General features: G+C 49.1%; 11 protein-coding genes across 11 annotated transcripts; 4 read left to right on the top strand and 7 right to left on the bottom strand.

Annotated features, from left to right (window-relative positions):
- Positions 1–642: 642 nt before the first annotated feature.
- On the bottom strand, positions 643–1,971 carry An02g04430 (uncharacterized protein; the record flags this gene model as incomplete). The annotated part of the gene is made up of 1 exon (XM_001399543.1): positions 643–1,971. One exon carries the CDS (start codon positions 1,969–1,971, stop codon positions 643–645), a length of 1,329 nt encoding a protein of 442 aa, XP_001399580.1.
- A 369-nt stretch (positions 1,972–2,340) lies between these two features.
- An02g04420 (uncharacterized protein) lies at positions 2,341–5,397 on the top strand (the record flags this gene model as incomplete). Its single annotated transcript, XM_059746243.1, has 8 exons — positions 2,341–2,559; positions 2,881–2,965; positions 2,998–3,167; positions 3,258–3,610; positions 3,689–4,229; positions 4,291–4,340; positions 4,384–4,452; positions 4,575–5,397. The coding sequence occupies 8 exons, from the start codon at positions 2,341–2,343 to the stop codon at positions 5,395–5,397; spliced, it is 2,310 nt and encodes a 769-aa protein (XP_059599944.1).
- Positions 5,398–6,262: 865 nt separating this feature from the next.
- Positions 6,263–7,884, top strand: An02g04410 (uncharacterized protein; the record flags this gene model as incomplete). Its single annotated transcript, XM_001399541.1, has 3 exons — positions 6,263–6,535; positions 6,626–7,163; positions 7,220–7,884. 3 exons carry the CDS (start codon positions 6,263–6,265, stop codon positions 7,882–7,884), a joined length of 1,476 nt encoding a protein of 491 aa, XP_001399578.1.
- Positions 7,885–8,711: 827 nt separating this feature from the next.
- An02g04400 (uncharacterized protein) lies at positions 8,712–11,241 on the top strand (the record flags this gene model as incomplete). Its single annotated transcript, XM_001399540.3, has 3 exons — positions 8,712–10,389; positions 10,881–10,951; positions 11,005–11,241. 3 exons carry the CDS (start codon positions 8,712–8,714, stop codon positions 11,239–11,241), a joined length of 1,986 nt encoding a protein of 661 aa, XP_001399577.3.
- A 690-nt stretch (positions 11,242–11,931) lies between these two features.
- On the bottom strand, positions 11,932–13,264 carry An02g04390 (uncharacterized protein; the record flags this gene model as incomplete). The annotated part of the gene is made up of 5 exons (XM_059746242.1): positions 11,932–12,333; positions 12,449–12,688; positions 12,718–12,885; positions 13,028–13,125; positions 13,171–13,264. 5 exons carry the CDS (start codon positions 13,262–13,264, stop codon positions 11,932–11,934), a joined length of 1,002 nt encoding a protein of 333 aa, XP_059599943.1.
- A 1,119-nt stretch (positions 13,265–14,383) lies between these two features.
- Positions 14,384–15,730, bottom strand: An02g04380 (uncharacterized protein; the record flags this gene model as incomplete). Its single annotated transcript, XM_059746241.1, has 8 exons — positions 14,384–14,476; positions 14,522–14,595; positions 14,724–14,901; positions 14,959–15,101; positions 15,168–15,218; positions 15,273–15,326; positions 15,377–15,619; positions 15,688–15,730. The coding sequence occupies 8 exons, from the start codon at positions 15,728–15,730 to the stop codon at positions 14,384–14,386; spliced, it is 879 nt and encodes a 292-aa protein (XP_059599942.1).
- Positions 15,731–16,112: 382 nt separating this feature from the next.
- Positions 16,113–17,321, bottom strand: An02g04370 (uncharacterized protein; the record flags this gene model as incomplete). The annotated part of the gene is made up of 4 exons (XM_059746240.1): positions 16,113–16,164; positions 16,220–16,416; positions 16,475–17,229; positions 17,282–17,321. The coding sequence occupies 4 exons, from the start codon at positions 17,319–17,321 to the stop codon at positions 16,113–16,115; spliced, it is 1,044 nt and encodes a 347-aa protein (XP_059599941.1).
- Positions 17,322–17,523: 202 nt separating this feature from the next.
- On the bottom strand, positions 17,524–18,191 carry An02g04355 (uncharacterized protein; the record flags this gene model as incomplete). The annotated part of the gene is made up of 4 exons (XM_059746239.1): positions 17,524–17,579; positions 17,687–17,705; positions 17,849–17,871; positions 17,975–18,191. The coding sequence occupies 4 exons, from the start codon at positions 18,189–18,191 to the stop codon at positions 17,524–17,526; spliced, it is 315 nt and encodes a 104-aa protein (XP_059599940.1).
- Positions 18,192–19,286: 1,095 nt separating this feature from the next.
- An02g04360 (uncharacterized protein) lies at positions 19,287–20,295 on the bottom strand (the record flags this gene model as incomplete). Its single annotated transcript, XM_059746238.1, has 4 exons — positions 19,287–19,439; positions 19,501–19,608; positions 19,663–19,827; positions 19,885–20,295. 4 exons carry the CDS (start codon positions 20,293–20,295, stop codon positions 19,287–19,289), a joined length of 837 nt encoding a protein of 278 aa, XP_059599939.1.
- Positions 20,296–21,124: 829 nt separating this feature from the next.
- An02g04350 (uncharacterized protein) lies at positions 21,125–22,528 on the bottom strand (the record flags this gene model as incomplete). Its single annotated transcript, XM_001399534.3, has 2 exons — positions 21,125–22,410; positions 22,465–22,528. The coding sequence occupies 2 exons, from the start codon at positions 22,526–22,528 to the stop codon at positions 21,125–21,127; spliced, it is 1,350 nt and encodes a 449-aa protein (XP_001399571.1).
- Positions 22,529–23,969: 1,441 nt separating this feature from the next.
- An02g04340 (uncharacterized protein) lies at positions 23,970–25,561 on the top strand (the record flags this gene model as incomplete). Its single annotated transcript, XM_059746237.1, has 3 exons — positions 23,970–24,025; positions 24,121–24,232; positions 24,665–25,561. The coding sequence occupies 3 exons, from the start codon at positions 23,970–23,972 to the stop codon at positions 25,559–25,561; spliced, it is 1,065 nt and encodes a 354-aa protein (XP_059599938.1).
- Positions 25,562–26,123: the final 562 nt, after the last annotated feature.

The raw sequence follows: 26,123 nt of genomic DNA, 5'->3' as shown, positions 1-26,123 counted from the left end.
AGCCCTCAGATAGACAGACCCGCTTCCTGCATCGCCATCAGACATGAACTTTCCCCGCAATTCCTCATTGATGATAAGCTTCCCCGCAGTATCCCAAACTGTATTCGGTGCAGGTGGTCAGCTATGGCGCCGGCAAATGCAGAAGAGAACCCGGGAAGGGGGAGTAGGAGGCCGCTTATCAGCAAACAAACGCCGTTTGAAGTCGGAAGGATTCCACTATATGGCAGGCGGAGACGATGTTTATCTTGGAGCATCTCGGTATCTGAGATAATGACTCACTATGTTGGGTTCATGGCCATGGGTATTACGTTACGTGTTATCTTTGAAACTGGATTATCACCTATGATGTGAGGTAGACAATCATGCCTGTCACCTTGCATCATCGCTCAGGGTACCACGCCTCTGGGAGTATGGTATGAGCTTTAGAGCTTTAGCATGATTGGGTGAGATAGTAACGGCTTATTTGAGGGATGGATTATGTACTCATATTTGTAATATATTAAGAGCAGGTATATATCAAGCTATAATGTACAAGGATGGGCGATTTGGTGAATTGGAGGTTTGAGGAAAAGTCTGTATTTCATAATATCATAGGAAATTTGTCCATCAAGCATATAACATACTGACTGGCTCAAATTACATTTACTTTAAAGCACGGACTATGCGAATCATTGCCTCCTCCAGCCAAGGAAGAGGATGCGAAAACACCAAGCGGAACCAGCCTGGGTTCTCCGATCCATAAGCAGTACCGTGGGCCACATACACCTTGTTATCAAGTAATCTCTGAAACAGCGTGTCAGTGAGCGCGTGTCCCTCTTCGACCTCCCCAGGATGTGTCTCTCTGTATTTCTTCCCGAGATTGACCCAGACGAAGAAGCCGGCATGACACCCGGGAAGGTATTCAATATCGTGCTTCTGGAGAAGGCGCACAAGGAACTCATGAGAATGGGAGAGCATTTCTCTGTTTTTCTGAATGTACTTGTCTGTGAAGTCATCATTCTGAAGGATAGAGACTGTAATCTGGTCCGACATGGCGGAGATGAAACTGTACAATGAGAGGCACTTCTGAGCAATGTGCAGCTCGGGGTTCGACTGAGAAATGACGGCACCCACTCGGAGCCCATTGGCACCGAAGTCCTTGCTCATACCCCAGAGAACATGCACATAGGCAGGGTCAATCAGCCCGGTGGTGTCTCTCGACAGCAAAGATTCAAAAGGGGCAAAAGAAATATCTTTGTCAACGCGATTGTTCCAGACTGACAGAGCATAGATCTCATCGCTGATCAAATGCATTCTGCGCGATTGGCAGAGCCTCATCAACTTATCAATCGTAGCACGAGGATAACACCGACCCAAAGGGTTATGCGGATTACAGAGCATAACGGCACGAACTCGCTTTCCGGTGTGTGCTTCAAATTCCCTCGCTGCTCTCTCGTAGTTTTCGACTGCTTCCGGACTTAAGGGATCCATGCCACCCATTTCCACAGGAACTACCACCGATCCGGGCCGCAAGGTGATATCGGCAATAAAGGTACTGTAGTATGGCTTGCTGAGGAGGATTGCCTCGCCTGGGTTGAGAAATGTCCAACTCAGGTGCTCAATGGCAGAGGAACAGCCGTTGGTCATGAGGATGTGGCCCGGCTTGACCGGTCTGGAGGGAGTGAAATGTCTGTTCACGAAGTGTGATACAGCCTTCCGAAGGGCGTTTGAACCCATACTCCCGTTATTGTAGGTAAGGTGTTCCGCAGAAAGATGCGTGTTGCCATTGATATACTCCAGCAGCGTGTCATGCAGCAGCGTGTTCTCTGCCATGCCCACGGAAAGATATCCAGACGGGTTCTTCTGAGGATGCCACATGTCGCTGATGATGTCCCATGTTATACGGCTGGCACCAAGTTCCACGGCGTGTTGACCACGCTCGGAGAATAGGTTGCAGTCCGGCTTGGCTGCAGAGATGTCAATGGAGCCCATGGTGAAATTGGGATTCGGATCAAAGTGTCAAAGAATCTGTGCGTCTCAGTAATACCAAGTGCCAGTCATTAGAGGTGGAAGTATCTCCTGGGTTGACGTGATATATTGTGATGCACGATTGGCGAACGGGCGGTCTTTATATCAACTCTACCGAAGTGTAAGCGGTCGGGGAGCAGGCCGATATCTGACTTGGATTAGCCCGCTATTGAATTTCTGGCAGCTCTTGCGATGTATATTTGCCTATACTCTAACCTCTCACATGCCTGAGAGATGCCGTTCCTGTTTTTGCGGGCGATAATCCAGTGGTTGTGAGAATGAGCCATTTTTGTCCGTTCAGACGCCGTTGGGAAAGCCCAATCAGCAACTGACATGAGTCTGACCAGTAGTGGCCTTCTGAAGCTGGTAGGCTGCCTTAGATGGTACTCTTCTACTGGCTTATCTCCTAGTATAGTCATGGCACTTGCGATCGAACAGTCACAGCGTCTGCTGGGCATGGCGCGCGAAGGATTCGGGGCTTCGGGCTCTGATGCGCAGGTCTGCCTAGGTGACCGGCGTTTGAACCCCGGTCATCGCTTCGAGAGATACGAAGTAAGCACCTGCTTGAGAGAGCTAGGACCAGATTTTGTTTATTATCTTGGCAGCTCCTGATCTGATCCCCCCTTTTACGTGCTCAGCCATTGATTGAAGTAGGTGGTGATGGGTCGCCGAAGGAGCCAAGACCGCGGCAGACGCCGATGATGCGGGATAAACGGGTGCATAGATGATAATCCAGCTCGGACGCAACTGAAATCGCTACACGCGTAATACGTCTCACCGGAAAACGAAGGCGGGGAAATGACATGGACTTTCTGCATCCTGAAGACTCAGAGTGACCCACTTCTTCTCATTCATCTTCTAGACAGTCTCTAGCCCGAATTTTCCGGCGCTCTCTTTTCGTCACCTCAAAATCCCCATAGAACGACCCATTCTTCTCGTGGAAGAGCAGAAGCTCAAGGTAACCGGAAGGGTGAATAGATTAGGAGATAGATAGCCCTCGATGGGGAAGGATGAAGTCTGCTACGACTAGACCTGTGAAGCTGGCATGTTTAGCCTGGTATGTGGACCATACCATATGCAAGGGATTCCGCAAATTGACCCCAGCAATCAATAGCCGGGCTGCTAAGATTCGCTGCGATGGGCAGATGCCGTGTGCCAATGTAAGTAACAATTCATTATGGAATTAGCTTTCAAGAAATGAGAGGCCTTTCGGTCTAGTAACAAAACCCCTGAAGTGCACCATTCACCAGGAAGAATGTCGATATCAACCAAGTCGACGAGGTGGTCCCCGACGAGGACCCGTCGCTGCTGCAGAGCTGGCCAAGAAAAGAGCTCGCCGGTTGGCTGAAAGGTCTTGGAGTGATATCCGGAATGGTGGTTCTGACTATCCCCATGACAGCCGTATCAGGGAGCCTAATCTCCTGCAATTGGATTTCTTATCGCCAACAGAGTCATTACAACAGCTGCGCAGCAATTCCCTCGAAAATAACTGCACAGAAATCTCATCCCCACTCCACGGTCTCGGAGATGCGGTGGAGAATGTCCTGGGATCTATGGCGGTACCCAAGTGGAGTATCAGAGCCTATCAATGTGATCAAGATCTGTACGTTGCTAGTCCGTAAGGCAACTTGCTAGACTGAAGAACTGATTTTCCCCCTTTCGCGTGTCTTCGTGGGTTCAGTATCAACGCATACTACATTTACATACACCCTTACCTTCCCTTTCTGCCCCCTCCGGCGGTGCCTCAGTATGAGGATAAGTGTGTGGCAGTTGCCATCCGGTCTACTTTCGTGGCTCCCACGGAGATGCCGTACTGGCCTGTCTCGCCGCTTGCACTTGCTCTGGCAGGAATATTAGTTCTGCTGCCTGTACCTGGGGAGTCGCATCCACCAGAGCATGAGACAATTGCACTACGACGTTCCTATGCTGATTTATTTGCACGCTCCGCGTTGGAGCTTCTGGAGGATTCAATCGAATCATCCTCTGAGGGTGATATGGCCAAAACCTTGCGAAGCTCTTTGCATCCTGCGGTGCCCAGAAAGCTAGAAGCGGTCTACGCATTGGGGATCCTCAGCTTATATGAATGTTGTCAGAAGGGGAACATCTCGAGGATGCGCATTCGGGCTAACCAGGCTTTGACTGTTGCTATGGACATGTCACTGCACAAGGGTACTGCCCATGACAATTGCTCAGATGCGCAACGCCGGTGTTGGTGGGCGACGGTATATATCACGCTGATATTGCGCAAGTTTTCTCGTCTGCATACATACTAACAACAAACAGATACTCCTGGTTTATCAGTCATCCATTATGATTGGCTCGGTTGGTCTAATGTGAGTTGTATGATGTGGTTCGTCTGACTGACATGCCGAACAGGCCCCAGTTGTTACCATTGATGACCATCGAATCACAACAGCATTTCCCGAGTTCCGGGGATGTCGTGAGGTAAGCTATCGCCTTGTTTGATTCCCTTACAATTGGATGAAATGATGCGAATTATTGATCTTCGTGTTTATTATTTAGCCATGGCCACTTCTGATGCATGCACAAGAAACTCTTCTCCGTAGCTGCGAGGTCGGACGCCTGCTCATCACAGAGGGTGACCATCCAAACCTATCATATTCCATTCGCGATGAAATCCAGAGCCTGGACTCCCTCATCCTCAAACTCGCAGCCGAAGTCGACCGGTTCCGCTGCGTGACCAATTATGAAGGGCCCGAAGCAGACGCCTCGCGCAATTTATGGGCCATATCCAACGCTCTAATTCAAACAGCCAGACTCATACTTCACCGAGTCCGCGCCTTTCCAGATTGTACGATCCTGACTAACGACTACTACGACTACCTCGCGATCGGCATCAACCAGGCCTCTCATGGGGCAGCACACGATTTTCACCTCTCTACCGGACGAATCGCTGAAATAAACGCCCTCTTCCCTTTCACTGAACAAGAATCAGTCCACATCTGCCTGCATTCCGCCCTCGCAATTTCCCGGATTTTCCGCCGTCTTCCTGTCCCAAGCGCTAGTCGGTACACCGACACTGCTGAGGCCGAAGCCCCTATTCCTTGGCTGTCATGGCAACCTTTGGCCTCTCCACGCTCAGTACCTTACCTAGCTTGCTGTCAGCTCCAAAGCTTTGGTATATTGGCAGTCGTGCTGTGCCGCGTGCGAATGGCTACACGCTCTGGTAATTTGGCTAGCTACTCATATTTACTTGACCGACCTGGTAGTTGTTCGACTCGGGTGCAAGACGCGGAGCGCTTGATAGAGGAGCTACAGTCGGGGATGGAGGCTCTGGGGCGCTCTATTCAAGCGGATACGGTCTTTGAGGGAATTATAGGAGTAGCTAAAGAAGTGAAGAGGATTTGGAAACGCACTGTCATGGACTGAGCTGTTAGAGATTTGGCAGGATAATGCCGGAGCCGTGAGGATATAATGTTAGTATAGTAGATATTATTTTCCCTTTCTGGTTCTCAATATTTCTAAACGGTAGTTCCATAACGCATAATCTTTCGGCTGAAAGAATGATAGCCCCGAAATCTAAAACGTGGAACGAGAAAGAAAAAAAGGAAAAGGAGGGAAAAAAAAGGGTGGGGAAGTGGCGGGCCTCGGCGATTGAACCTGATAGCGGCGATTGATAGATATACCCGCTTCCTTTCGGCCATCTGGGGCATTCTCGGGTTATTCTTTTGCTTTTTATTCTCTCCCGATGGATTTGGCACGCAGTACATATAGCAAATTTTCGACAGGATTGCTTCATATGCATGCACCGAGGATAGGGCCCGATACTTAGCAATTGGTGATGTTCCAGTGTAGGATAGTCAGCCTAATAGTGGATGTCATAATTGAGAGCTCTCCGCGTTACCGCCGGGAGAACAGACAAGCCGCATAGTATAGGAGGCATTGAACTGCATGAGTATGTGCTCGGTGGATCTTTCATTATGGCAAATTCATAGGACTGTATTGATTATCTTGGCATGGGCCCTATGCTTGGTTTAGTAGTCGGTTAGTAAAGCCATGGGAGCTGAGCTATAGTATTAAAGAGAGTGGATATTTGGCTTTTTTTTTTTTTTTTTTTTTCTTTAGCTGTGCTGATTTCTTAGAAGTTGTATTATCCGCTTACTACCAGTCTACATGATTGTATATATACTGGAGCAATCTTCACGAGAACCACCCCGTCTAACTTTTCCTAAGCTGACAGACTAAGAAATAGTGTCGAGTTCAGGCATCCATCCACTTCTGAATCGAAACCACTATGAGCCCTCCATCAGAGAAAGTGATTCTATCCGAGACGGATCAAGAGAGTGGTGAGTATCCCACTCTGGTCGACTTCGATGGACCAGATGATCCTCTTCTCCCGTTCAACTGGTCCATTACGCGGAGGGTTTGGGTCACTTCAGTGGTGGCTATACTGAATCTCATTGGAACGGTGGCCAGCAGCATATTCGAAACTGGCAATGAGACATTCATGCAAGACTTCAAAATTAGCCATGAAGTCGCTGTGCTGGGGACGAGTTTATTCTTAGTAGTAAGTAGCCCGTTCATTCGGTCATCTACCTCCCTTCCCAAGTCACTTTGTTCCAGAAACGCATGGTAGAGATTGACTAAATAAATTCAGGGCTACATATTCGGCTTTCTCACCTTCGGCCCTCTCTCCGAGCGATTCGGCCGCAAATGGCCCATGTTACTAGGAATCACCCTCTCGTCGCTCTTCGACTTGATGCCCGCCCTCGGGCACAACCTTCCCACCGTCCTGCTTGGTCGATTCTTTGGCGGGCTATTCGGCGTTGCGCCAGTCGCGATATTCAGCGGTGTGATTAGTGACTGCTGGCCAATGGCTCATCGCGGGATTGCCATGGCATTGGCAGTCTCACTCGTCTTCTCAGGACCTACGTTTGGTCCTGTTTTCGGGGGGTTCATCATGTCCTCTTCGACGCTCGACTGGAGATGGAACATGTGGGTAGTTATCATCGTGGGACTGGGGGCGTCGCTGCTCTGCGCATTTGTCTATCCGGAGACGTACGCACCAGTGATTCTGCGCAAGAAGGGGCAGGCACTTAAGAGGAAGACAGGTAATCTGGATATCAAGACCGCAGCAGATAAGGAGGGGATTAGTCTGCAGGAGATTGCAAGGGCCTATCTGATTCGACCTTCTTGTGGGTTATTGCCATCATCGAGGGCTATTAATGGGCCATCTAACAAGAAAATTCAGGGCTCTTCACCACGCAACCCATCCTCGCCCTCCTCACCCTCTACCAATCCTTCATCTACGGCGTTCTCTTCCTCTTCTACCAAACCTACCCCGTCGTATTCGGCGAGGACCGTGGCTGGCCCACGGCCCTCAAATACCTCCCCCTTCTGGCCATCATCTGCGGTGTCTTCGCTGGCGCTTTCGGCATCATCATCCACAACCAAGTCTACTTTCGTCACCACTGCCACGCTCCCGACGGCGTCACCTTCGTCCCCGAAGCCCGTCTCCCGCCTATGATCGTCGGCGGCATCTTGGTCCCCATTGGGATGTTCTGGTTTGCAGGCACCGCTACGCCGGCCACCATCCCCTGGCCCAGTGCCATCTGTGCAAGCTTCTTGATCGGCGCCGGCATGTATTTGCTCTTCATTCAGGGGTTTAACTACATCGTGGATAATTATACCAGTATGGCGAATAGTGCCATGGGTGTTAACGGATCCATGAGGAGTATCTTTGGGGCGGCGTTTCCTCTTTTTGCTAATCAGATGGTGGATGGGCTGGGGGTGCAGAGGGCGACCATCGTTTTGGCGGCGATTTGTGTGGCTTTGGTGCCGGTGCCGGTTTGCTTTTGGTATTGGGGGGATAGGATTAGGGCGTGGTCGTCTGCGAAGGTTCCTGATAATATATGAGGGGAGGTTGAGTCCTGTTGTGTCGTGTGTGAATCGGCCTTTTTTTTTTTTTTTTTTTTTTTTTTTTTTTTTTTTTTCCCTTCCTTCTTAGAGAAGTATGTTTATAATTATAGAGTAATTAGATCACTGATAATTGGGGAATGAATCATGGGTACTCTGCAGTTAGATCTTCGGGCCGCGGGGTTCGGCGACTGGGTCGAGTTCCGAAGGGATTCAATTCGCGCTATTTGTAAGAGGAATTGAGGTGTTCGTCAGACAGGAATGAAGCTTATAAATACGTATCAGTATACATTAATATTATGAGAAAGAGCAAGCCCTCCCAATCTTCAGTATCATCTGGGAGAGGATGATGAGATCTGATAGGGGAGACCAGTTCTAACACCTACTCTGAGTATACACTGCGAACGTCTGTTCCCGAAGCTTTCTGAGTATTGTAAACTCCTTCTCATTCCATTTGTGACAATTGCAATGAGTTGTGATAACTCGGGCTACGTAGGTTCAAAATCAGGCCCATAGATTGTGAGAGGATGACTCGATGGCTCTCACTTCGGTGACTGATCGGCGTCTGAAAACTCAATCTTATCGTCGTCGCATGTGTCCCCACACCCTAACCAATTGATAATCGTATGGCTTGATCGAGGCTCCGACTACGGAGGAGGAGTAGTAGTAGTAGAAACAATGGTATCTTCCACTGTTAATGGTACCGTATAAATACCACTCTCCCTCCATGCATAATTCTATAGCGAATTTACAGGCATAATCCTTAATCTTTTCCAAATCAATCTTCTACTGCTACTACTACTACTAGTCTGAACCCATCCATGACCATGACCCTCACAGCAATCCCCGCCAGCGAGCCCTACTTCAACCTCGGCGCCTACTCGCGGAACGTCACCACCACCAGCGAAGATGCGCGCATCTGGTTCAATCGCGGCCTCATCTGGGTCTACTCCTTCCACCACGGCGAAGCCGTGCACTGCTTCGAGCAAGCCATAGCCCACGATCCCACCTTCGCCATGGGCCACTGGGGTCTCGCCTACGCGGTAGGCCCCAACTACAACAAAGCTTGGGAGCGCTTCGACCGCAAAGACCTTCACACCTGCGTACAACGCGGCCATGAAGCCTCACGTAAAGCCCTCGCTCTCTCCCAATCCACCAACGCCACTCCTCTCGAGCAAGGCCTCTGCAAAGCCATAACCGAGCGCTTCCCAACCCCGACTCCCCTCCAACTCGAAACCTACAGCGCCGTCAACCGGGCCTACGCCGCCGCCATGAAGCCCATCTACGAATGCTTCCCTAACGACCTCGACATGGCCGTTCTCTACGCCGACGCCCTCATGAATATCACCCCCTGGGCCCTCTGGGACCTCTTCACAGCCCAACCCAACCCCAAAGCCCCCACCAAGGAAGTCCAATCTGTCCTCGAATCCGCTCTCACCTCCCACCCCCACGGACAAGCCTACTCCCACCCAGGCCTCCTCCACCTCTACATCCACTACATCGAAATGTCTCCGACCCCAGAAAAGGGCATCTACGCCGCCGACCACCTCCGTGATCTTGTCCCCGACGCCGGCCACATCCACCACATGCCCACGCACCTCGACATCCTGATCGGCGACTGGCGCGCCTCTATCCGGTCCAACTACCGCTCCACTCTCGCGGATGACCGCTACGCTGCTAAAGCCGGCCACAACAACTTCTACACCTTCTACCGCCTCCACGATTACCATTCCCTTATCTACGCCGCCATGTTCGCAGCACAGAAACGTACCGCCCTCGATGCCGTCTCCCGCATGGAAGCCAGCATCCCAGAGTCTCTCCTGCGCATGACATCGCCCCCTATGGCTGACTGGATCGAGCACTTCGTCGCCATCCGTCTGCATGTCATGGTCCGTTTTGGCATGTGGGAGGAGCTTATCAATGACACCTCTCTCCCGGAGGACCAGGAGCTGTATGCCATCACGACGGCTACAACCCACTATGCCCGTGCCCTCGCCTACGCCGCGACCAACGACGTGCCCTCCGCCCGTACCGAAGAAGCCCTATTTCTCGCAGCCCGGGAGCGCGTCCCTGCTACCCGCCGCGCGTATAATAGTAAAGCCCGCGATATGCTGGCGGTGGGAGTTGCTATGCTGAAGGGGGAGATAGAGTACCGAGCAGGGAACTATGAGACGGCATTTGCGGCGTTGAACGAGGCGATTGTGTTGGAGGATCAGTTGCCGTATAGTGAGCCATGGGCGTGGATGCAGCCTGTTAGACATGCTTATGCGGCGTTGAAGCTGGAGCAAGGGGAAGTGGAGGAGGCGGCGAGGGTGTATAAGGCTGATTTGGGGCTGGATGAGTCGTTGATTCGTCCCAGGAGACATCCGAATAATGTTTGGGCGTTGCATGGGTATCATGAGTGTTTGGAGAGGTTGGGGAGGGTCGAAGAGGCCAAGGCGATTGAGGGCGCGAGGAACGTGGCGTTGGCCGGGGCGGATGTGCCGATTTTGGCGTCGTGCTTTTGTAGGTTGGAGGTTTTGAAGGAGAAGGAGAATGGCGCGTGTTGTGGGGGGAATGGGGATGGTCCTGCGCTTTGAAAAGGAGGGGGTGGGAAAGGAAGGATAGGATGCTTTTTTTAGAGGGATTGCGAGGGTTACAAAAATTTCTTTTGGCTTGAAGAGGGATTCAATATCATCATGGTAGTGGTACTAGGTTTTGTCTTAGACAAAAATTGTGTCTAGCATTATGTACTATTTATGTATCGCTGAATTTCCCATTTCAAGGCTTGTTGATATTAATATCTGGGCGTCATCTTTCTCACTGATTTTCCCACACAAAAGTATCATTCTACAGTTCATGAATGTTCTTTCGTGTGGCTTGGTTATCTTTTTTACATCATGTTTAAATCTAAGTATTCTTTCTCTCCCCACTTCGGCCATAACTGAGAGTGTTTAAAACCAGATTTAATGATTTCTAAATCTACTTCAAATATTTGTAACTGTTCATTCCCCTAGTAAAACAGACTTCTTACAACCCTTATTCCTATGTTTCCTATAATTTCAACTATCTAGAACTACTACTATGGGTACGTGATCCATCTTGTCCTGCACCAAAGGCATCTGCCTGACGCCATTTCAGCCAATCACATCAACGGGATCTACATCCTCTTCAACCACGCCTTTTAAGGCCCACTCCTGTTCAGGTCTGTCTCCGTCCACAATGGATGTAAACCACGCCCCCCACCTCCCCCACTACAGAGCCGGTTGCCCTTACAATCTAATCCTTATGACATCAACAGAGAAGATAAGAAAGCCAAACAAGGTAGTGGATATTGACAGTGAGGGCGGACAGGTTAAAGGGTTTTTATTTGGCTGATTGCAAGGTCAATGATGGCGGTGTTGTTGTGTATGCGACAAAAAAGGGGTGTGCGGAGAGGCTATGGAGTGTGAGTGAGGAGCTTGTGGGGGAGACATATGATTTTTAGATGTGTGCTGGGTTTTACTGTTGTTGGCGATGATAGTAGAACAGAGAGTGAGAATCTGATTCTTGATGCTATGTCTGGTTACAGTAGCCCAACATAAATAGATCGAGGTAGGATTGTTTCTACCGTAAAGTAGTATGCTAAGAGCAAATCTAGACAGCAGCTCAAATAAAGCATCCAAAATTTAAGAATAAGTCGAATTAGTCTTGATTCTTACGCTGTCCATATAACCTGCAGTGGACCCGGAGATATTCAGGTGCATTAGCGCTAAATTTCAACCCAGAATTGGAAGAAGGAAAATACAGCACCAAGGTTGCAGCATTCCTTGGCAGTTGCGGGAGATATTGCGTGTAGGATAATTGAAGTCACGGGGTGAAATTGGGACTATGAAACGCGTGCGTCTACGTCTATAGAGGTGTAGCACATGCATATTTAGTTTAGTGGTGACATTGCTGTTTTACCTTGGAGAAAAAGCATCAGATCTGATCTCTCAATGCCCTACTGAATAGTACCATTCTTCCCTTGCCTTTCCTCTTATAAACTCGCCACGTAATCATTCGACAATCTCACATGGATGCTTCAAATCAAGTCAACATCTCAAGCTTTCCCCGTAGTAACCTTCCCAGTGCACCATCGTCTTCTATCAGATCAGCCAGGCTGATTGCCTTTCCGGCCCATCGTCGACAATGCATGTCTGCCGCGGCGAGATAGTAATCCACTGCTCGATTAAATGCTACAGTTGACAGCCATCGTATCTCATCTTCTGGATACCCTGACAGTGACCGCTTGTTATCGTTTCCGGTTTCAGTCTGCTTTCCTTGAGCCAATATGAGGGCCTGATCGAGAATCGACTCTGCGAGCTGGTACTCTGCTGCGTCGAGGGAGAGTTGGAATAAACAGCGAATATAGCGCGGAAGGGATTTGACGATGAAGGTTGATTTGTCTAGGAAGGGGGATGGCGAGGCGTGGAGGGTGCGGATTAGGGTCTGTCATATGTTGCGTTGGATGGTCAGCTTGCGTGTATGGATTCTTGAATGTTAGGTGGTGGGGAGGAATGTGAAGACCTGGCTGGTAGCAAGCGGGAAACAAGTACATACATACCTTGACTGCTTGCACTTTAGGCTTCAGTTGAGCATCAGAGCGGAGGATACGGTCTAGAAATACTGAGCTGAGTTTCTCGTCTATAGATGGGCTAGATTCTTCAACGATTGCGCAGACACCCGTCCAGTCATTCAGGAAGGTTGATGCCTCAAGATCGAGGGCGAAAATGGTGCGGTGTTGTGAGAGAAATCTCTCATATCGAGGGTTATTCCTGTTGTTTTCAATTTGCTGACTCTTGAACTGCTCTCTGAAGTGTGTACTGATCCTACGTATAGCGCTGTAGTGCCTTTGCTGGATACTATATTAGACTCTACATAGTAGGAGGTCAGCTGAGAGCGAACCTTTTCGGCGGCGCCGATTTCCTTGCGGGCTTCTATCGTAATTCTGGCTATTTTGAGAGAGTCGCAGAGGAGATAGTGTTCTGATAGAACAATGTGCTGTTTAATATCAGGGTGTTGGCAGGTTTCGGCGAACTATGCTATATTAGAAGAAATCCACTCGCTTCGGAAGGCTTATACTTGCTTTGATAGAGATGTCTAGTAGATGCATGACGGGCTCTAGACTTGTTGCTCTGAATACTTTGGATGCAATGCTATAGCTGGCCTTGGCTAGCCATGCAAGCTCTGTAACGGAGAGTATGCAGCTGTCTGGTCCTCCGCGACTTGCAATAACCAATCCTGGCTAATCAGTCAATACCTATTAAGCTGCTACGTGAGACATACCTTGATTCATTAGTATTTGAGCCTTGTTGAGTAATTCTTCACTTTCCCATCCGGACTTCTCGAGCTCGGTGGACACAAGTTGAATAGCAGACATGTTTAGAGATCAGCACGAGTGGCTCAATAGAGAAGGTTAACCATACTGTAACAGCTTCGCGACATGGCATCCTTCTGAAGCAGTCCACTTTACGGACTTCAGGACTTGCTCAAAGCTCTCCAGTCCCTGCTGAGTCTTCCCAAGCCTGAAGGCTTCTCCGATACATGACAAGAGGTAAGGTATGGCTTTTACATCCTTAAGGAGCGACTCGAGATATATGCTTGCTTCTTTGGGTTAGATGTCTATAACGAACACTTGGGGTTACTTACATGCTGTAGGATCGCTGTTCTGCAGACTCAGTCTGTACATGAGATACAATGTTGACGGACATGATCTGCATTCATCGGGCATTCGATTGAATATATCAATCGCTTGTGAGGCATTCGAATCATGAGCAGTACACATGAGAAACTGTCTGCCCCATGTTAGATCCTCATCTGGGACAGATCTAATAGGTGTGGGCCTGCTACCTAAAAAGCTTGGCCTTGTTTGCAGCTGAAATCTGAACCATTGGCTCTTCGAACAAACAAAGACACCATTGACCTGCTACTGATTTATCGTCATTCGAGATTGCGTTATTGACATGTTTCCAGATAAGCTGTATTTCTATGAGCCAAAGTATAGTAGCTGGAGCTGTGGGAAGGGCTAGCGTACAATAAGTGTTGCTTCTGTTGCCGCTTTACTCAGAGGCTGTTTATAATGCCTTTTCAAGCTGGTAATTGTCTCCTGGAAGATTTCGAAGCTAGTCCTTGCACATTTCTCTGAGCGCGTTAGTACATAGACGAATGCTATGAAGACTTTCTCGAGTGAAATTTCGTTGTTAGGGAGAAGAATGACCTGTTCGAGCAGTTGCTTGAGCATACTGATGGAGACCTCGGGACTGGTTACTTGTCAGATGAGCAGACAGATGTGACCGGTGCGCTCACGATGTATTAAACAGCTTCTGTATATAATACATGATGCTACACCCACTTTGTTAGTACCGGACGGCGTACACGAGTTCATATTGGCCATTACATTGCGAGGTGTGAGTCTTTAAGCTCAGGCGATTCAATGGTACTTTGTAGCACTGTTAACTCTTATGTCAGTCGAAGAGGGAAAACAATCACGAACTATAATTCAGTCACCTTGCGAAAAGACAATCTCATCTGCTCCTTCCTTGTCCAGCATCTCAAGTTGGATGACCTGGACAGGGAACATGCCACCGTAACGCTGTTAAATATTAGCAATATATAACAACTGGATATCAAGACTTACGAATTTCAATGCATCCAGAGCTTCAGAAAGGAAGCCACTGTGCTCTTCAGGATCAAGATGAAGGCCGGCACGAACTATTCTTTGTGAACAAACTTAACTTTGTCATCAACCAGGAGCACCCTACCAGAAGCATGAAGTATCAAGAGCTCTTTATCCTTGTTTGACAGTATCGATGCCTGTTGCATATGCCTAATGGACTCACATGCCCTCAACGCTCTTTCTAGCCACTTCATAGAGACATCATACTGCTTGTGTGAAATCGCACAGTTACCGATCTTATAGCATATGTCCATGACACGTTCTTGACCCCTGCCATTATCAGATACTGGTATCTTCGAGAACAAGTGTTCTGCGATGTCGAGTCTTCCCTGCAGCCAGGCCTACTTAGGTCCCAGCTGTCAGTCTGATGTGTATTATTACAGACGGGTAGACCATACCAAGTGGGCACGAATCATGTAGTACTCGATGGTATATTGTTGAAGCTTAGAATTTTCGACATCGCTTTCATATCTCTCAAGTTTATCTAACCGCACAGCTGCGACTTCGATGATTTTCTGGCTTAGACTGAGACAGTCGTTGTCTATATGCAAGATGTTAGAGCTACGTGCAAGGGAAATTGGAGAAAGCAACAAGGATCTGCTCTTACCTATGCACGTCATTGCTATGCTGAAGGCTGCCTCTAAGGCCCTGTTGCTTCCTGGTAATATTAGCTTTCTCGAATCCTTACAATAGATAAGTGTGTTATACTTACCCTGGCCTTGATATGGTGCGGCATAGTCCAACATCGCGTAAGCGAATGCCTTCACTATACTGTACTCAGCGAAAGTCTGTGTCCTTGGGATCCCACAGTAGTACCTTTGCACGCAAGGAGAAGGTCTTCACTTCTGTCTCTATAGACAGTCATGAGTTGCATGCAAATATTCCATAGCTTTGTTCCTTCTTGGTCAAACCCGCGACGAGTCGGAGACGAGGGACTCGCTGGCAGCAGAGGAAAGTGCTTGAATTGCCGATCCAGTTGAGCCAAGATTTTATCATCTAGACCAAGATGAGGCTTCTTTTGGTCGATAACGAGACTATTGGTTAGCTCAGCTGCGAAGTCTGTTGCTTCGTTCTTAGTAGATGAGGCAATGAGAGGTATGAAACGGCATGCGGGAAAGGTGCTGCACCTAGAACGACGTCCATGTGTGCTTTTGAGCTGTGATGTGTCATGTCAATAGCAGCGCTTGTGGTTAACTCTAGTCGTTGTCCTAATGGCTTTAAAGATGAGGAATGTAGTGCTACGGATACTCGGTCGACACCCGAAGCGAAGTACGAGATGACACCTGACCTATCTAGTCCATTTTCGGTTCGCGTTGCAAGACCACAATTAACCTTCCCTTGGAAACGAGTCACGCCTTGAAGATGTTATGGTACATTTTTGAAGGCCGTATAAATCAATGACAGAAGGGTATGAAGGAAACAATATCGCGAGGCTCCTCCATCAGAAGGGCCAGTAAGCACCAAGAAAGAAGACAGTAACCAGGCATCAGCCCACGCGAACATTTGCTGGGCAATGATAGAGAAATAAAATGATAAAAAAAAACTCCAGGGCTTATTTGGCCTTTCGCTGTGACGGCAGGAAATTCCCAATAATGAGTGATGGGCTATATCAACAGCAGTTAGCACCTTGCCACCGCGTCATCTGATGAGCTCACTCACATGTTATGGGTATCTCTTCGAATAGTAAACGAGAAGCAACAGGGGATCCCATCTCCGGGGGAGTTGGAGTTGGGATTCTTTAGGGTGCAGCTTGTGAGCATGGCTTTTTGCGTGTTATCAAAAGCAATAGCTCCGAATTTCTCCCAATAGCTCACTAGCTGATCTTCCACGATGATCTCGTGGATTGCAAGCTTTCCCTGAGTATGACAGTCATATTAGATTTTTGTCATAGAGATTTCTGCAGAATGCACTTACGTCTCGGAGAGTCTCGATTGGTACGCCGATCAACTCTGCCATTTCTTTGTTGCCACGGAATATTTCACCCGTTCGTCTCCAGCAACAGGCAGGAATGGCCATACTAGCAAAAACTCGATCATATTCCATCAAGCTTCTTTCGAACCACATCTCCACGAGGATGAGCTCAATGTCGGTCAGGCTCTGCATTCGCTCCCGGAACTTTGGCCGGAATTTATCTAATTGTCGGAGGATCTTCTGCCGCGAGGCTTGTTGCAAGTGTCGCTCCATATATTGATTCAGCCTGGCATAACCCTTGACGTAGTTAAATGGGCGAAGAAGTCCCGCGTCGTATTTCGCTTTGAGAAGCTTGTTCATCCGCTCCTCTGGCGGGTCGGACCCTGATGGATCTGCTGCGGTCATGTAATAGGTCTCTCTCGCCTTATCATTGCTCACTGCAGGCGTAGGCCCTTGTAAAGGCTCGCCCTGGGCCTGTTGATTCGGTTGAGGTTGCGCAGGTTGGGACTGCTGAAGAAGGCTTTGATTCGAATTTCCCAGAGTCGCCATGGAATTGAGTAACGACGGGTCCGAGTAGATTCCCTGCAGTTCATCGTTCTGGAATACTCCTCCATCATCCAAGAGGCTATTGCTCAAAAAGTCACCAAGAAGGTTGTACTCATTAGTGACCTCTGGTGCATTGAACATGTAAGAAGGGTGAAACGTGTGCATGTCCTGAAACTGGCTTTGTCCACCAATCCATTCGTTGTACCCAATCACTACCCAATGTTATTATGATACACTGGACAATTTTATAAGGGTGGCACTCACTTTGCTGTTGAGCATTAAGACCCTGGCCAGAAGAAGCCATGTTGCCAGGCTGCTGCACAGAAGTCACAGAAGAGGTGGGTAGGCCGATGGTCCCGTCGGGTATGATTTGCTGGCCTGCAGCATCTGGGCCGTCGACGTTTCTGGGCATTTGAACGCCGGAGTACTCATTATTAGAAGAGCCCTCGTCATCAGCGGCCGAATGATCGTTTTCGCTCCGTGACCGTTTTGAGGGTTCCCGAGGTTCATCGTGGCAAAGGTGGCCAATATTCCGTTTTATGCATCGCGTGCAGGGTCGCTCCTACATTTCCCGCAAAGCAACAACCGTCAGCAACTGGAATCTCGAAAAGTGATTGCACTCCATGTTCCACGGGAATGCGCTGGAGGGTAGAGCTCAGACGGGTCGTACCGAGTCGCAAGTCATATGCTGTGCCACGCGAGCGAGTGTCTTTCAGTTAGCAAAGTACTCCTCTATACCTTGAGCCCAACAACTATCAAGGACGATGTCGGCTCGTGTTGACTGAAGTGAGGGGCGAGGAAGGTAATCTTGTTTGAGGGGAAAGACTTTACCGATCGTCGGCAATAAACGCATGCTACAAACGTGGCACTCTGGTTAGCATCGTGGTCGAAACAACAAGGTAAAAATGCAAGTCGCTGCCTGGATCCTTGTAGGATGCATAGCAAATAGCGCCATACCATGATTGACTTTGCGACGTTTCTTAGGACTTGAGTGAGCCCCCGCGGCGGCACCATCCGCCTTGAGGGACGGTGTATTCTGCGAGTTGTCTTTCGCACTCGCATCTGCCCCAGTCTGCTCCTCCTCCGTCACATCCGGTTTTGTTCTATCTGCTGTCCCATTGCTGGTTTGTTGATCGGGGCCTGGACCCGTTGACGCCGCAGTTTTCTCCGTCATTGATCGCTAGGCGCAAAGGTGTTGCGCAGGGTTCGGTTCGTGGTTACCACTGTTGCTGTCGATCGGAACACAAACGGGGAGCAAAATAGCCGTCTGCAGACATTCGACTGGGCTTGAATGGACCGATTAAGCAGAAGGGTGAGGGGATCGGGCTGATCTGTAACGTGAAAATGTGAGGGCACGCGCGATGCGATCGGCTCATCGAAGTTCCCCGCTGGTGCGGGACTTGGATCTTTCATTTCCCGGGCCCCTCCGCATTGGGGCCGGCAGCGGCGAACCGGTTAGTAGCCTCGGAAAAGCATATGAGCGGCTAACTCATGTGCAACACTATCCTCACTGCAGAAAGCAAAGCAGCCAATATCAATTGTTTGAGTCGCGATCACGTAGATACACAATCAACAGGATCCTCGTATTTCTGATGTTGGTATATAGAACGACTATCTGTTATGGGAAATAGCTACAAGGGTTCTACCTCGGTTAACTCGCTCCTAGCATATGCAGCCACATGTTCCTACATTAAGCTGTTCTGTAGAGTAGGCAATGGAGTAATTTGTTTCCTCTTCAGAATTAGGTGTTGTATTAAGTGGTTTTAGGGTGGCAAAAAACCCGTAGATGATGCCTCATTAGCATCCCCAGACACGACCTTCCTCTAAGCCCACTGGACATCTTTCCCTATAGTCAACTGGTGGGGGTCCGCTGTCAATATTTGGCTAAACTCCACTTGAACCTAAAGAATTCCCAGAGCCTAATTCCTGACGAGAACGTGGTAGGACGCTATGAGGGCTTAGCTTGTCCTGAATAGGAGGACTAGGTCTCCAAGGCGCGGGAATTCGTTTAGCCCCGTATAGCACTGGTGTCCCGCCAGGGGTTTTGCACACAGTTGAGACGATAGCCATTCCAGGTAGCGTCAAAACTGGCTCGCAGGTACCTTGGTCCATTGCATGATGTCGAATACCGTCCTACGCATGGACTCGTTTTCCAAGCTGTCTTAAAGACTGGCATGGGCTTGCATCTTTCGATATACGCACCACATGTCGTACACGCTGTAACAGCACACTCGTTCTGAACTTGCCATTGATGCAGAATTCTGTAAGTTCAGTCTTCGGGCATGAAAGTCAGACTTAATGCTGCATGTGACCTGCCAATTGCGTCCTTCAAACCAGCGACGGGTGCGGTGTTGTTTTGCATTGACTTCAGATGTCCAGTCAGTTGTTTCAAGATATTCGAGACTTCTGGGTCATTTTCAAGCTAAACACGGTATGTCAGCAACGGACATCAGGCGAAGGTACAAGGGGAGCTGAAAACGCACCTCGTCGAACATCGTCTGGGTTTCTTTTCCTCCCGCAAGGGTAAACTCGGTCTGCTTCTGATTATACTCATCAGGCAAGCTGTCGACCTGCCGCAGAACAGGATGTTCCTAGAAAAGATCAGCGTAAAATTCATGAGTTATTCGCATCAAGGTCACACTTACGTTCTTTGATTGCCTCTTCCTCTCCGCTTCCGCCCGCTTCGCATTCCTCTCCATCTCCTGAAGTTGCTTTTTCTCTCTTTCGAGCATAGCTTCTTCCTTTTCGACTTCAGCCTTTAAGAGATCAATACTATCAGTCACTGTGGCTAAAGTAGCTTCCAAGGAGCACTGCAAAATATGTCAGTTATACCTTGTGGCAAAGAGGTTTAATTGAGCATTACTTACATGTTCCTTGAGCGCTGCCTCGTACTCAAAGACAGAGTCTTTCGTAACTGGAGGAAATGGCATGCGCGGAAGCCTTTTTCCTAGACTATACAGTTGGGAAATACAAATTAGTATGATCATTCTCCTCGAGCCAAAAGGCAAAGAACTATACTTTTTCACAACAGCCTGAACAGCAGCCTGTGCTTCGATACGTTTGCCCTCGTTCTGCTGTCTTACGATAACCGGACGCTCCAGGGCCCGAAACATGTCGCGCACCCTGTCTTGAACAGGCTCCGGAAGTGTGGACCACTTGGATTTGATGGTCCTTTCGGAGACCTGCCGGACCTGGGGCTTCAAGTAGGCGTAAGGCTTGTTGCGCGCCTCACTCCTTTGCTCGGGTCCATTGCTGGAATGCTTCCGCTTAGGAGGCATGTTTGACCTGTGAATTATCCTATAAGTGAGAGAATGATTTGGATTATATAGCTTTGATCACTTTTGATGTAGGTACACCCACATGCCCAGACGGAAGCCGGACGTAGCGTCATCATAATAAACGCGCCGTTGGCCCGTTGCTGAGAAGATCACATGACCAGATTGGGTATCCCGGATCGCGCTAGGCCCCCTGGAGCTAGTGGGGCCACCCCGCGAGTTAGTAAGTAGCTCTGCCCCTGGCTGTGGGTTATCGCTGCTATCTATTCATCTATCTACAACGGCATCTTTCAAAGTTCCTCTACTGTCCACGTGGGCATACTGAATGAAGTAGCATACGAACATCGCATCTTGTATATGTATATCTGTTGAGCACCAGACACCCTGCATCCTAGTGGTTGGATATACGATTTTGAAGCCTAATGGTTCCTTACCTCACTTGGATAAGTGATTAGGAAACAATGGAGACAGTGCATCAATGAAGAACGGGAAGATCTCGTGGGAGAGCTTATTCTCTCAACATTATGCATGCATCAAACTAGATCGATGTGGTATTCAAAAATTAAACCATTATCGCCAATCCAAGTGGGTATTATGGGGTGACATGTAATAGGCCGGGATAATTAATGTGACGGCAACCAGGTGGGCGGTACATCACACCCCTGGTCGATGGAGGAATCAAGGCCGTGAAATCAAACGCCTGCATTTCCGTTTGAACAATGCGCATCCTTCCAGAAGATCGCTGAACTGCTTCAATGTACAAATGGGTGGAGATCAGCCAATGCCTTCGATAGAATAAGAGTTATGATCATGGTCGCATAATTGAAGGTAACTACCGGGGCATCACCAAGCCATTCATGGCTTTCAGCTCCGCTAGCTGTGCTTTGAGTATATCATTGCCGCGCAATACTTCTTCCAACCAGTCGGCCGCCTGCGTGAGCATTGCGCTCTTGCTGAAGCCGCCGCCTTTTAGGCCAGGAACAAGCGTGCACAGATCATCGAACCCTTGTCTGATCAAGTTCCTTCGCTTTTGCTCCGAAAGTATATGGTTGCTTCTTTTCTGTTCTTCGGTCAGGTTCTCTCGTGCGGGCTTTGGACCTTGAGAAAGCCTTGGCTTCCGGACGGCGTCATGTGACATTCGTCTTGACGATGAAGCCTTGGACTTTTTTAATCTTGGCCGCGAACTTTCCTCGTCCGTATGGTCGTCGTCTTCTTCTTCCTTAACCAAAACTCTTTGTTTCTTTTTGGGTTGGGAAAGATCTTCCATGCTGTCTTTGAACTCTCTGCGCAGAGAGCTGAGTTGTCCAGCCGCATCTGTATCCGTCCATGTCGCATCATAGTTTCCAGTGACACGCACTGGACTCGGCGCTCGAGTGTTTGCGGCACTGCTTTGAGCCTCAAAACATGCCAAGTGACCGAGCAATTCTTTCGTGCGCTGCTCTTCATCTGGCTGATCCGGCGGTGCAATGTAACCTTGATCCACGAAACTTTCATCGGAGCCCCAATGAAGTGGACGAACCTTGGCGGTTTGCTGTTGTTCAGGCGATATCGGTTCACGGACATCGAAGAGCATCTCAGAGGTATGATACCCATGGGGCAACCGAGGACGGGATGAGCTGTTGGGCTGTTTCAAGGGCACATGGCTGGGATGCGGTTGAAATTTCCCATGAGTGGACATTCTGAGGCTGCTGAAATCTATGTCCGGAGATGGATATGAATGTGATCCTAAGTTGGTATTGAATTCGGCCCCATGCATCCCATTATGGTATAGCATGGAAGCAGCCGCGAATATATCTGAGTTGGCACCCAGGTTCCCAGGCATCACATCCATAAGCGGCTTGTCTATGCTGCGATGAGAGAGCGATGGCTGTGATGAAAGAGATGTCGTGGACCCTTCGAAAGTCGGGGGGAGGAGCTCATCAGAGAAGTCGAAGTTAGTGGTGCCAAATGGCTTGTTTGACTGACTCGGCAGCCAAAAGTCGCTGGAGAGTTGATTTGAGTTCATCGTAGTGAAGAAGTTATCCAACATCAATGATTCATCGTGATCCAAGAGCGCCGGCCCGGGAGGTGGCGCAGGAGCAATTTCGAATGGGGTATCTGTAGGAGAGAGGAAGGAATCTAGAGCCCCTCAATATTAGACAGGACATGGCAACAACTAAAGAAATCACTTACAGCCAAAAGGGCCAGGCTGCGGACTATTCTGGCCATTATGTTGTCCCGACCGGTTTAGTTCCATGGCGATGATAGTGGATGAGCGAAAGAAGGCAAATATGTAATGTCGCAAAGAAACTCGACTAGCATGTGCTAGTCTTGAATGAGAGCAGCGCCGAAAGACAGTGCCAACATGCCTTGACCGGCAAAGCGGATGCAGGGAAAGAGAATAATGCCCTGTCAGGAATGCGATAACAATATGCCTTCAAATAATTCCAGCGATACCAATCACCAGAAGATAGGAAGCTAGCTAGCTATACGGGACGGTGGTTGCGAAGGCTAGTATCAACGGTCGATGGTGCCGGGAGAGTACGGGCGAATGTCTGGAGGTCTAGGATACGAAACACCGTCAACAAGACCAAATTCACTTGACGGAAAAGGCATCCCCCACATTGAAACTGACAGATAGACGGGAGGGTTGACGGCGGAATCCGGGGATCATGGACGGTGGGGAGAGTAGTAACCAGAGATAGACAGATCGATCGTAGCATTCAGTCAGTCACCACACAAGTTGCTTCTCGTCGCTGGGAATCCGTCGGCCTTTTCAAGGCAATCACATGCAAAATTCTGGCGCTCCGGCGGAGGTCGCGTGACGTAAAGCAATTACCATTGATACGACCAATTGACAGCAAAGCCACAAGGCAAGATCGTGTAATTCTGGTTTCCAGGCTGTATGAATCGGACCAATTTCCCAGTCCGGGGTGACTCGACCTTATCCGGCCCGATCGATTCCCATTTCTGGTGCCCATCCAATCTATCCATCCACCTATCCACATCCCCATTAACATGCAGTCACTGTCTACATTTTTTGTTTCCTCCCTGCTGACAGGAATTCTTTTCCTTGATCATCCCTCACCGAGGCCAGCCATAGAACAGCTCCGTCTCCTCCGATCTGGACGATTCGCTACCATTGTGTCTACTGGAGTCCATACTTTCTTGGCTCCATTACACGAGCTGGTTTCCCCAGGTGACGGATAGCGGTTGGTTGATAAACCCCAAGTTTGGAGCGTGGCATAACGGGGGATCGTCGCCTTCCGCCTGGTCTGTAACCCCTGAACCACACCTGAGTTAACGGCCATTCCCCTCGTGTCTTGAACGACCGAGGTCGAATTTCTAATAGTCCGTCGCACGGATCCGCGGCCGATCCTACATACAAAAAGGGCTGCCCATCACGGAGCACGTACCACTCTGGGTAACCGCCGCGAAGCCAAGTGTTTGTGTTAGTTTCCTCTTTTGTCAAAGATCTTTGGCCCGGCCAGAAATGCCTGGATTTTAGTGCAGTATGTCCTGCCACAATTCCTTTGATTTTCTGCAGGTTTCTTTTATCTCGTTTTGTGGTCATGGTCTCGATCCTGTTATCGGTGGTATACTCCCAAGAAACAGTCTGACGCCAGCAAATAGGTTGTTTCACAACATAAATCGCGACTCCAATGGGACGGTCATGGACTAAATGAGTTGGATGCACCATGGACTCTGTCACCATTATTCGCCAGCATCAGAGCAGTATCCGTGTTCTACAGCCGTAAGTATCGATTGTTCCCATTTCCGGCCACTTCTGGGTGACGTCGAGCGCATCGATTACGGTTCACTAGGCTGCATTGATACTGACCGTTGCAGAATTCTACGCGCATACGCACTTGGTTATTTATCTTCAACTGTCCCTAGAGTAATAATCTGTCTACGGCGAATTCGGGGGCATGGCTTAAGCTTCGGAGAGCAGCTCAAAGAGGTATGTTAATGTACCCCCATTTGCACTGAGACTGCTGCATCTGTGCATCGTTTGTGATCCGTATACACACATGGAAACTTTCGCTGCCCTATCCTTTACATCCAGGATAAAGCCGGTGTACTCACTCTGGCTATGCAGTTGTCCGCCACATTGACAAGTACTCTACGGCTGGATGCTTTCCCAGCGTTCTGTGCCATTCTCGTAGGGGGCTCAACCGTCTTTCCTCTCATCCTCTTCCGATGTCTTGCGCATCTTATTCGTAGGCTGGGTTTAAAACCCGGTCGTTTAAATGCATTGATTCACATGCGACTGGCTAGATTTGTTTCTGCGTTACTATCCGCTTGGTTCAGCTTTAATATATTGAATCAGAGGCCTATCAGATTGCAGAGAAATTGCGATGATTGTCAAGGTGGTACTGATTCGAAAAATGCTGCAGAGCAGAGAAAGCTCAGACCGGAGCCGCATAGCCGTCCCCAGTTGGCAGGTAGAACCATGGACCTTACCCTTTTCAGCCTTACAAGAGCAGTCGATTTGGTGGTCTACATGGGTTGGGCAAATTGGCGGCGATGGCGAAAGTCCAGGGGTCAGTGGACTCTAGTGGAGCGTGTTGCTCCCCAACTCACAGATGCGGGTGTGTTTGCCACGAGCGCAGCGATAGTGATGTGGGCATGGTTTTATATGCCTGAGAGACTACCAAGATCTTACGGTAAATGGATAGGAGAAGTAGCAAAGGTGGATGGCCGCCTGATCGAAGCACTTCGCCGTGCTAGGCAAGGTGTCTTTGTGTACGGGAAAGACACCGGGCAAGCACCACTACTTCAGTCCATGTGCAAAGATTATAATTGGCCCGTGGAATGGGGAGACCCTTCCAAGACCATCCCGATACCGTGTGAGATGGTCCACATGGGTAGTGGTCATAGCTGTGAAAAGCATGCTCTGTCTCGATTCACTCGAACGTTCAAGTTCGCCTGTGCTACCTACATCCCTCTACAGATCATCTTTCGTTTGCGGTCAGTAAAGTCCCTGTCATCACTCAAACAGCCCATAACTGCCGCCTTGCGCTCGTCTGCCTTCCTTGCTTCATTTGTGAGCTTATTCTACTACTCCGTCTGTCTTGCGAGAACAAGGCTTGGCCCCAAAATATTTCACCGTGGTATAGTAACTCCAATGATGTGGGACTCTGGGCTTTGCGTCGGCGCCGGATGCCTGATGTGCGGTTGGAGCATACTCGTGGAGAGCGCACGGAAGCGACAGGAGATTTCATTATTTGTGGCTCCCAGGGCTGCCGCAACTGTTCTGCCAAGATACTACGAGAAACAGGTGAGTTAAGATAATTTGATATCACCCAGTAGTTGCGAGGCTTGGGGATTGTCACACTCGTCCTGCCGCTCTCTGCGCCATCCCATTCTAGCTTCGTCGAACATTGTACCACTCTCTAACCGTTGTGGCTTATCTAGTATCAACACCGGGAACGTATAGCATTTTCAATCAGCGCCGCCATTCTTCTGACATGTCTTCAGGAAAGGCCTGATATGGTTCGGGGCGTATTTGGTCGGATCGGCAGAAGCGTGCTGGCGTGATTGTGCATAAGCGAATGGCGTTTGCGACTGGACCTTGACTCATAGACTTATCGTCTTTCTTTCGTCACTCTCATTGTATTTATACAGTGTATCATTAGCACGTCTGGTCTGTATTATTATGCCATTATTATCTGTCGAGAACCGAATGGACAAAAGCGAGATATTTAGGCATGTGGGTTTCTCTCCCTCAGGACGGAGCCACTGGACAAACAATCGACATCTTGGTCAAGCTGATTTCCCGCCTAGATAAGATAATCTGATCTCATGTTCTTTTTCTGGTCCATCATGGACGCCCGTTATTGGGAAACCCA

The sequence above is a fragment of the Aspergillus niger genome, assembly GCF_000002855.4.
Source record: "Aspergillus niger supercontig An02".
NCBI lineage: Eukaryota > Fungi > Ascomycota > Eurotiomycetes > Eurotiales > Aspergillaceae > Aspergillus > Aspergillus niger.
This window is presented reverse-complemented; position numbering and strand designations above follow the sequence as displayed.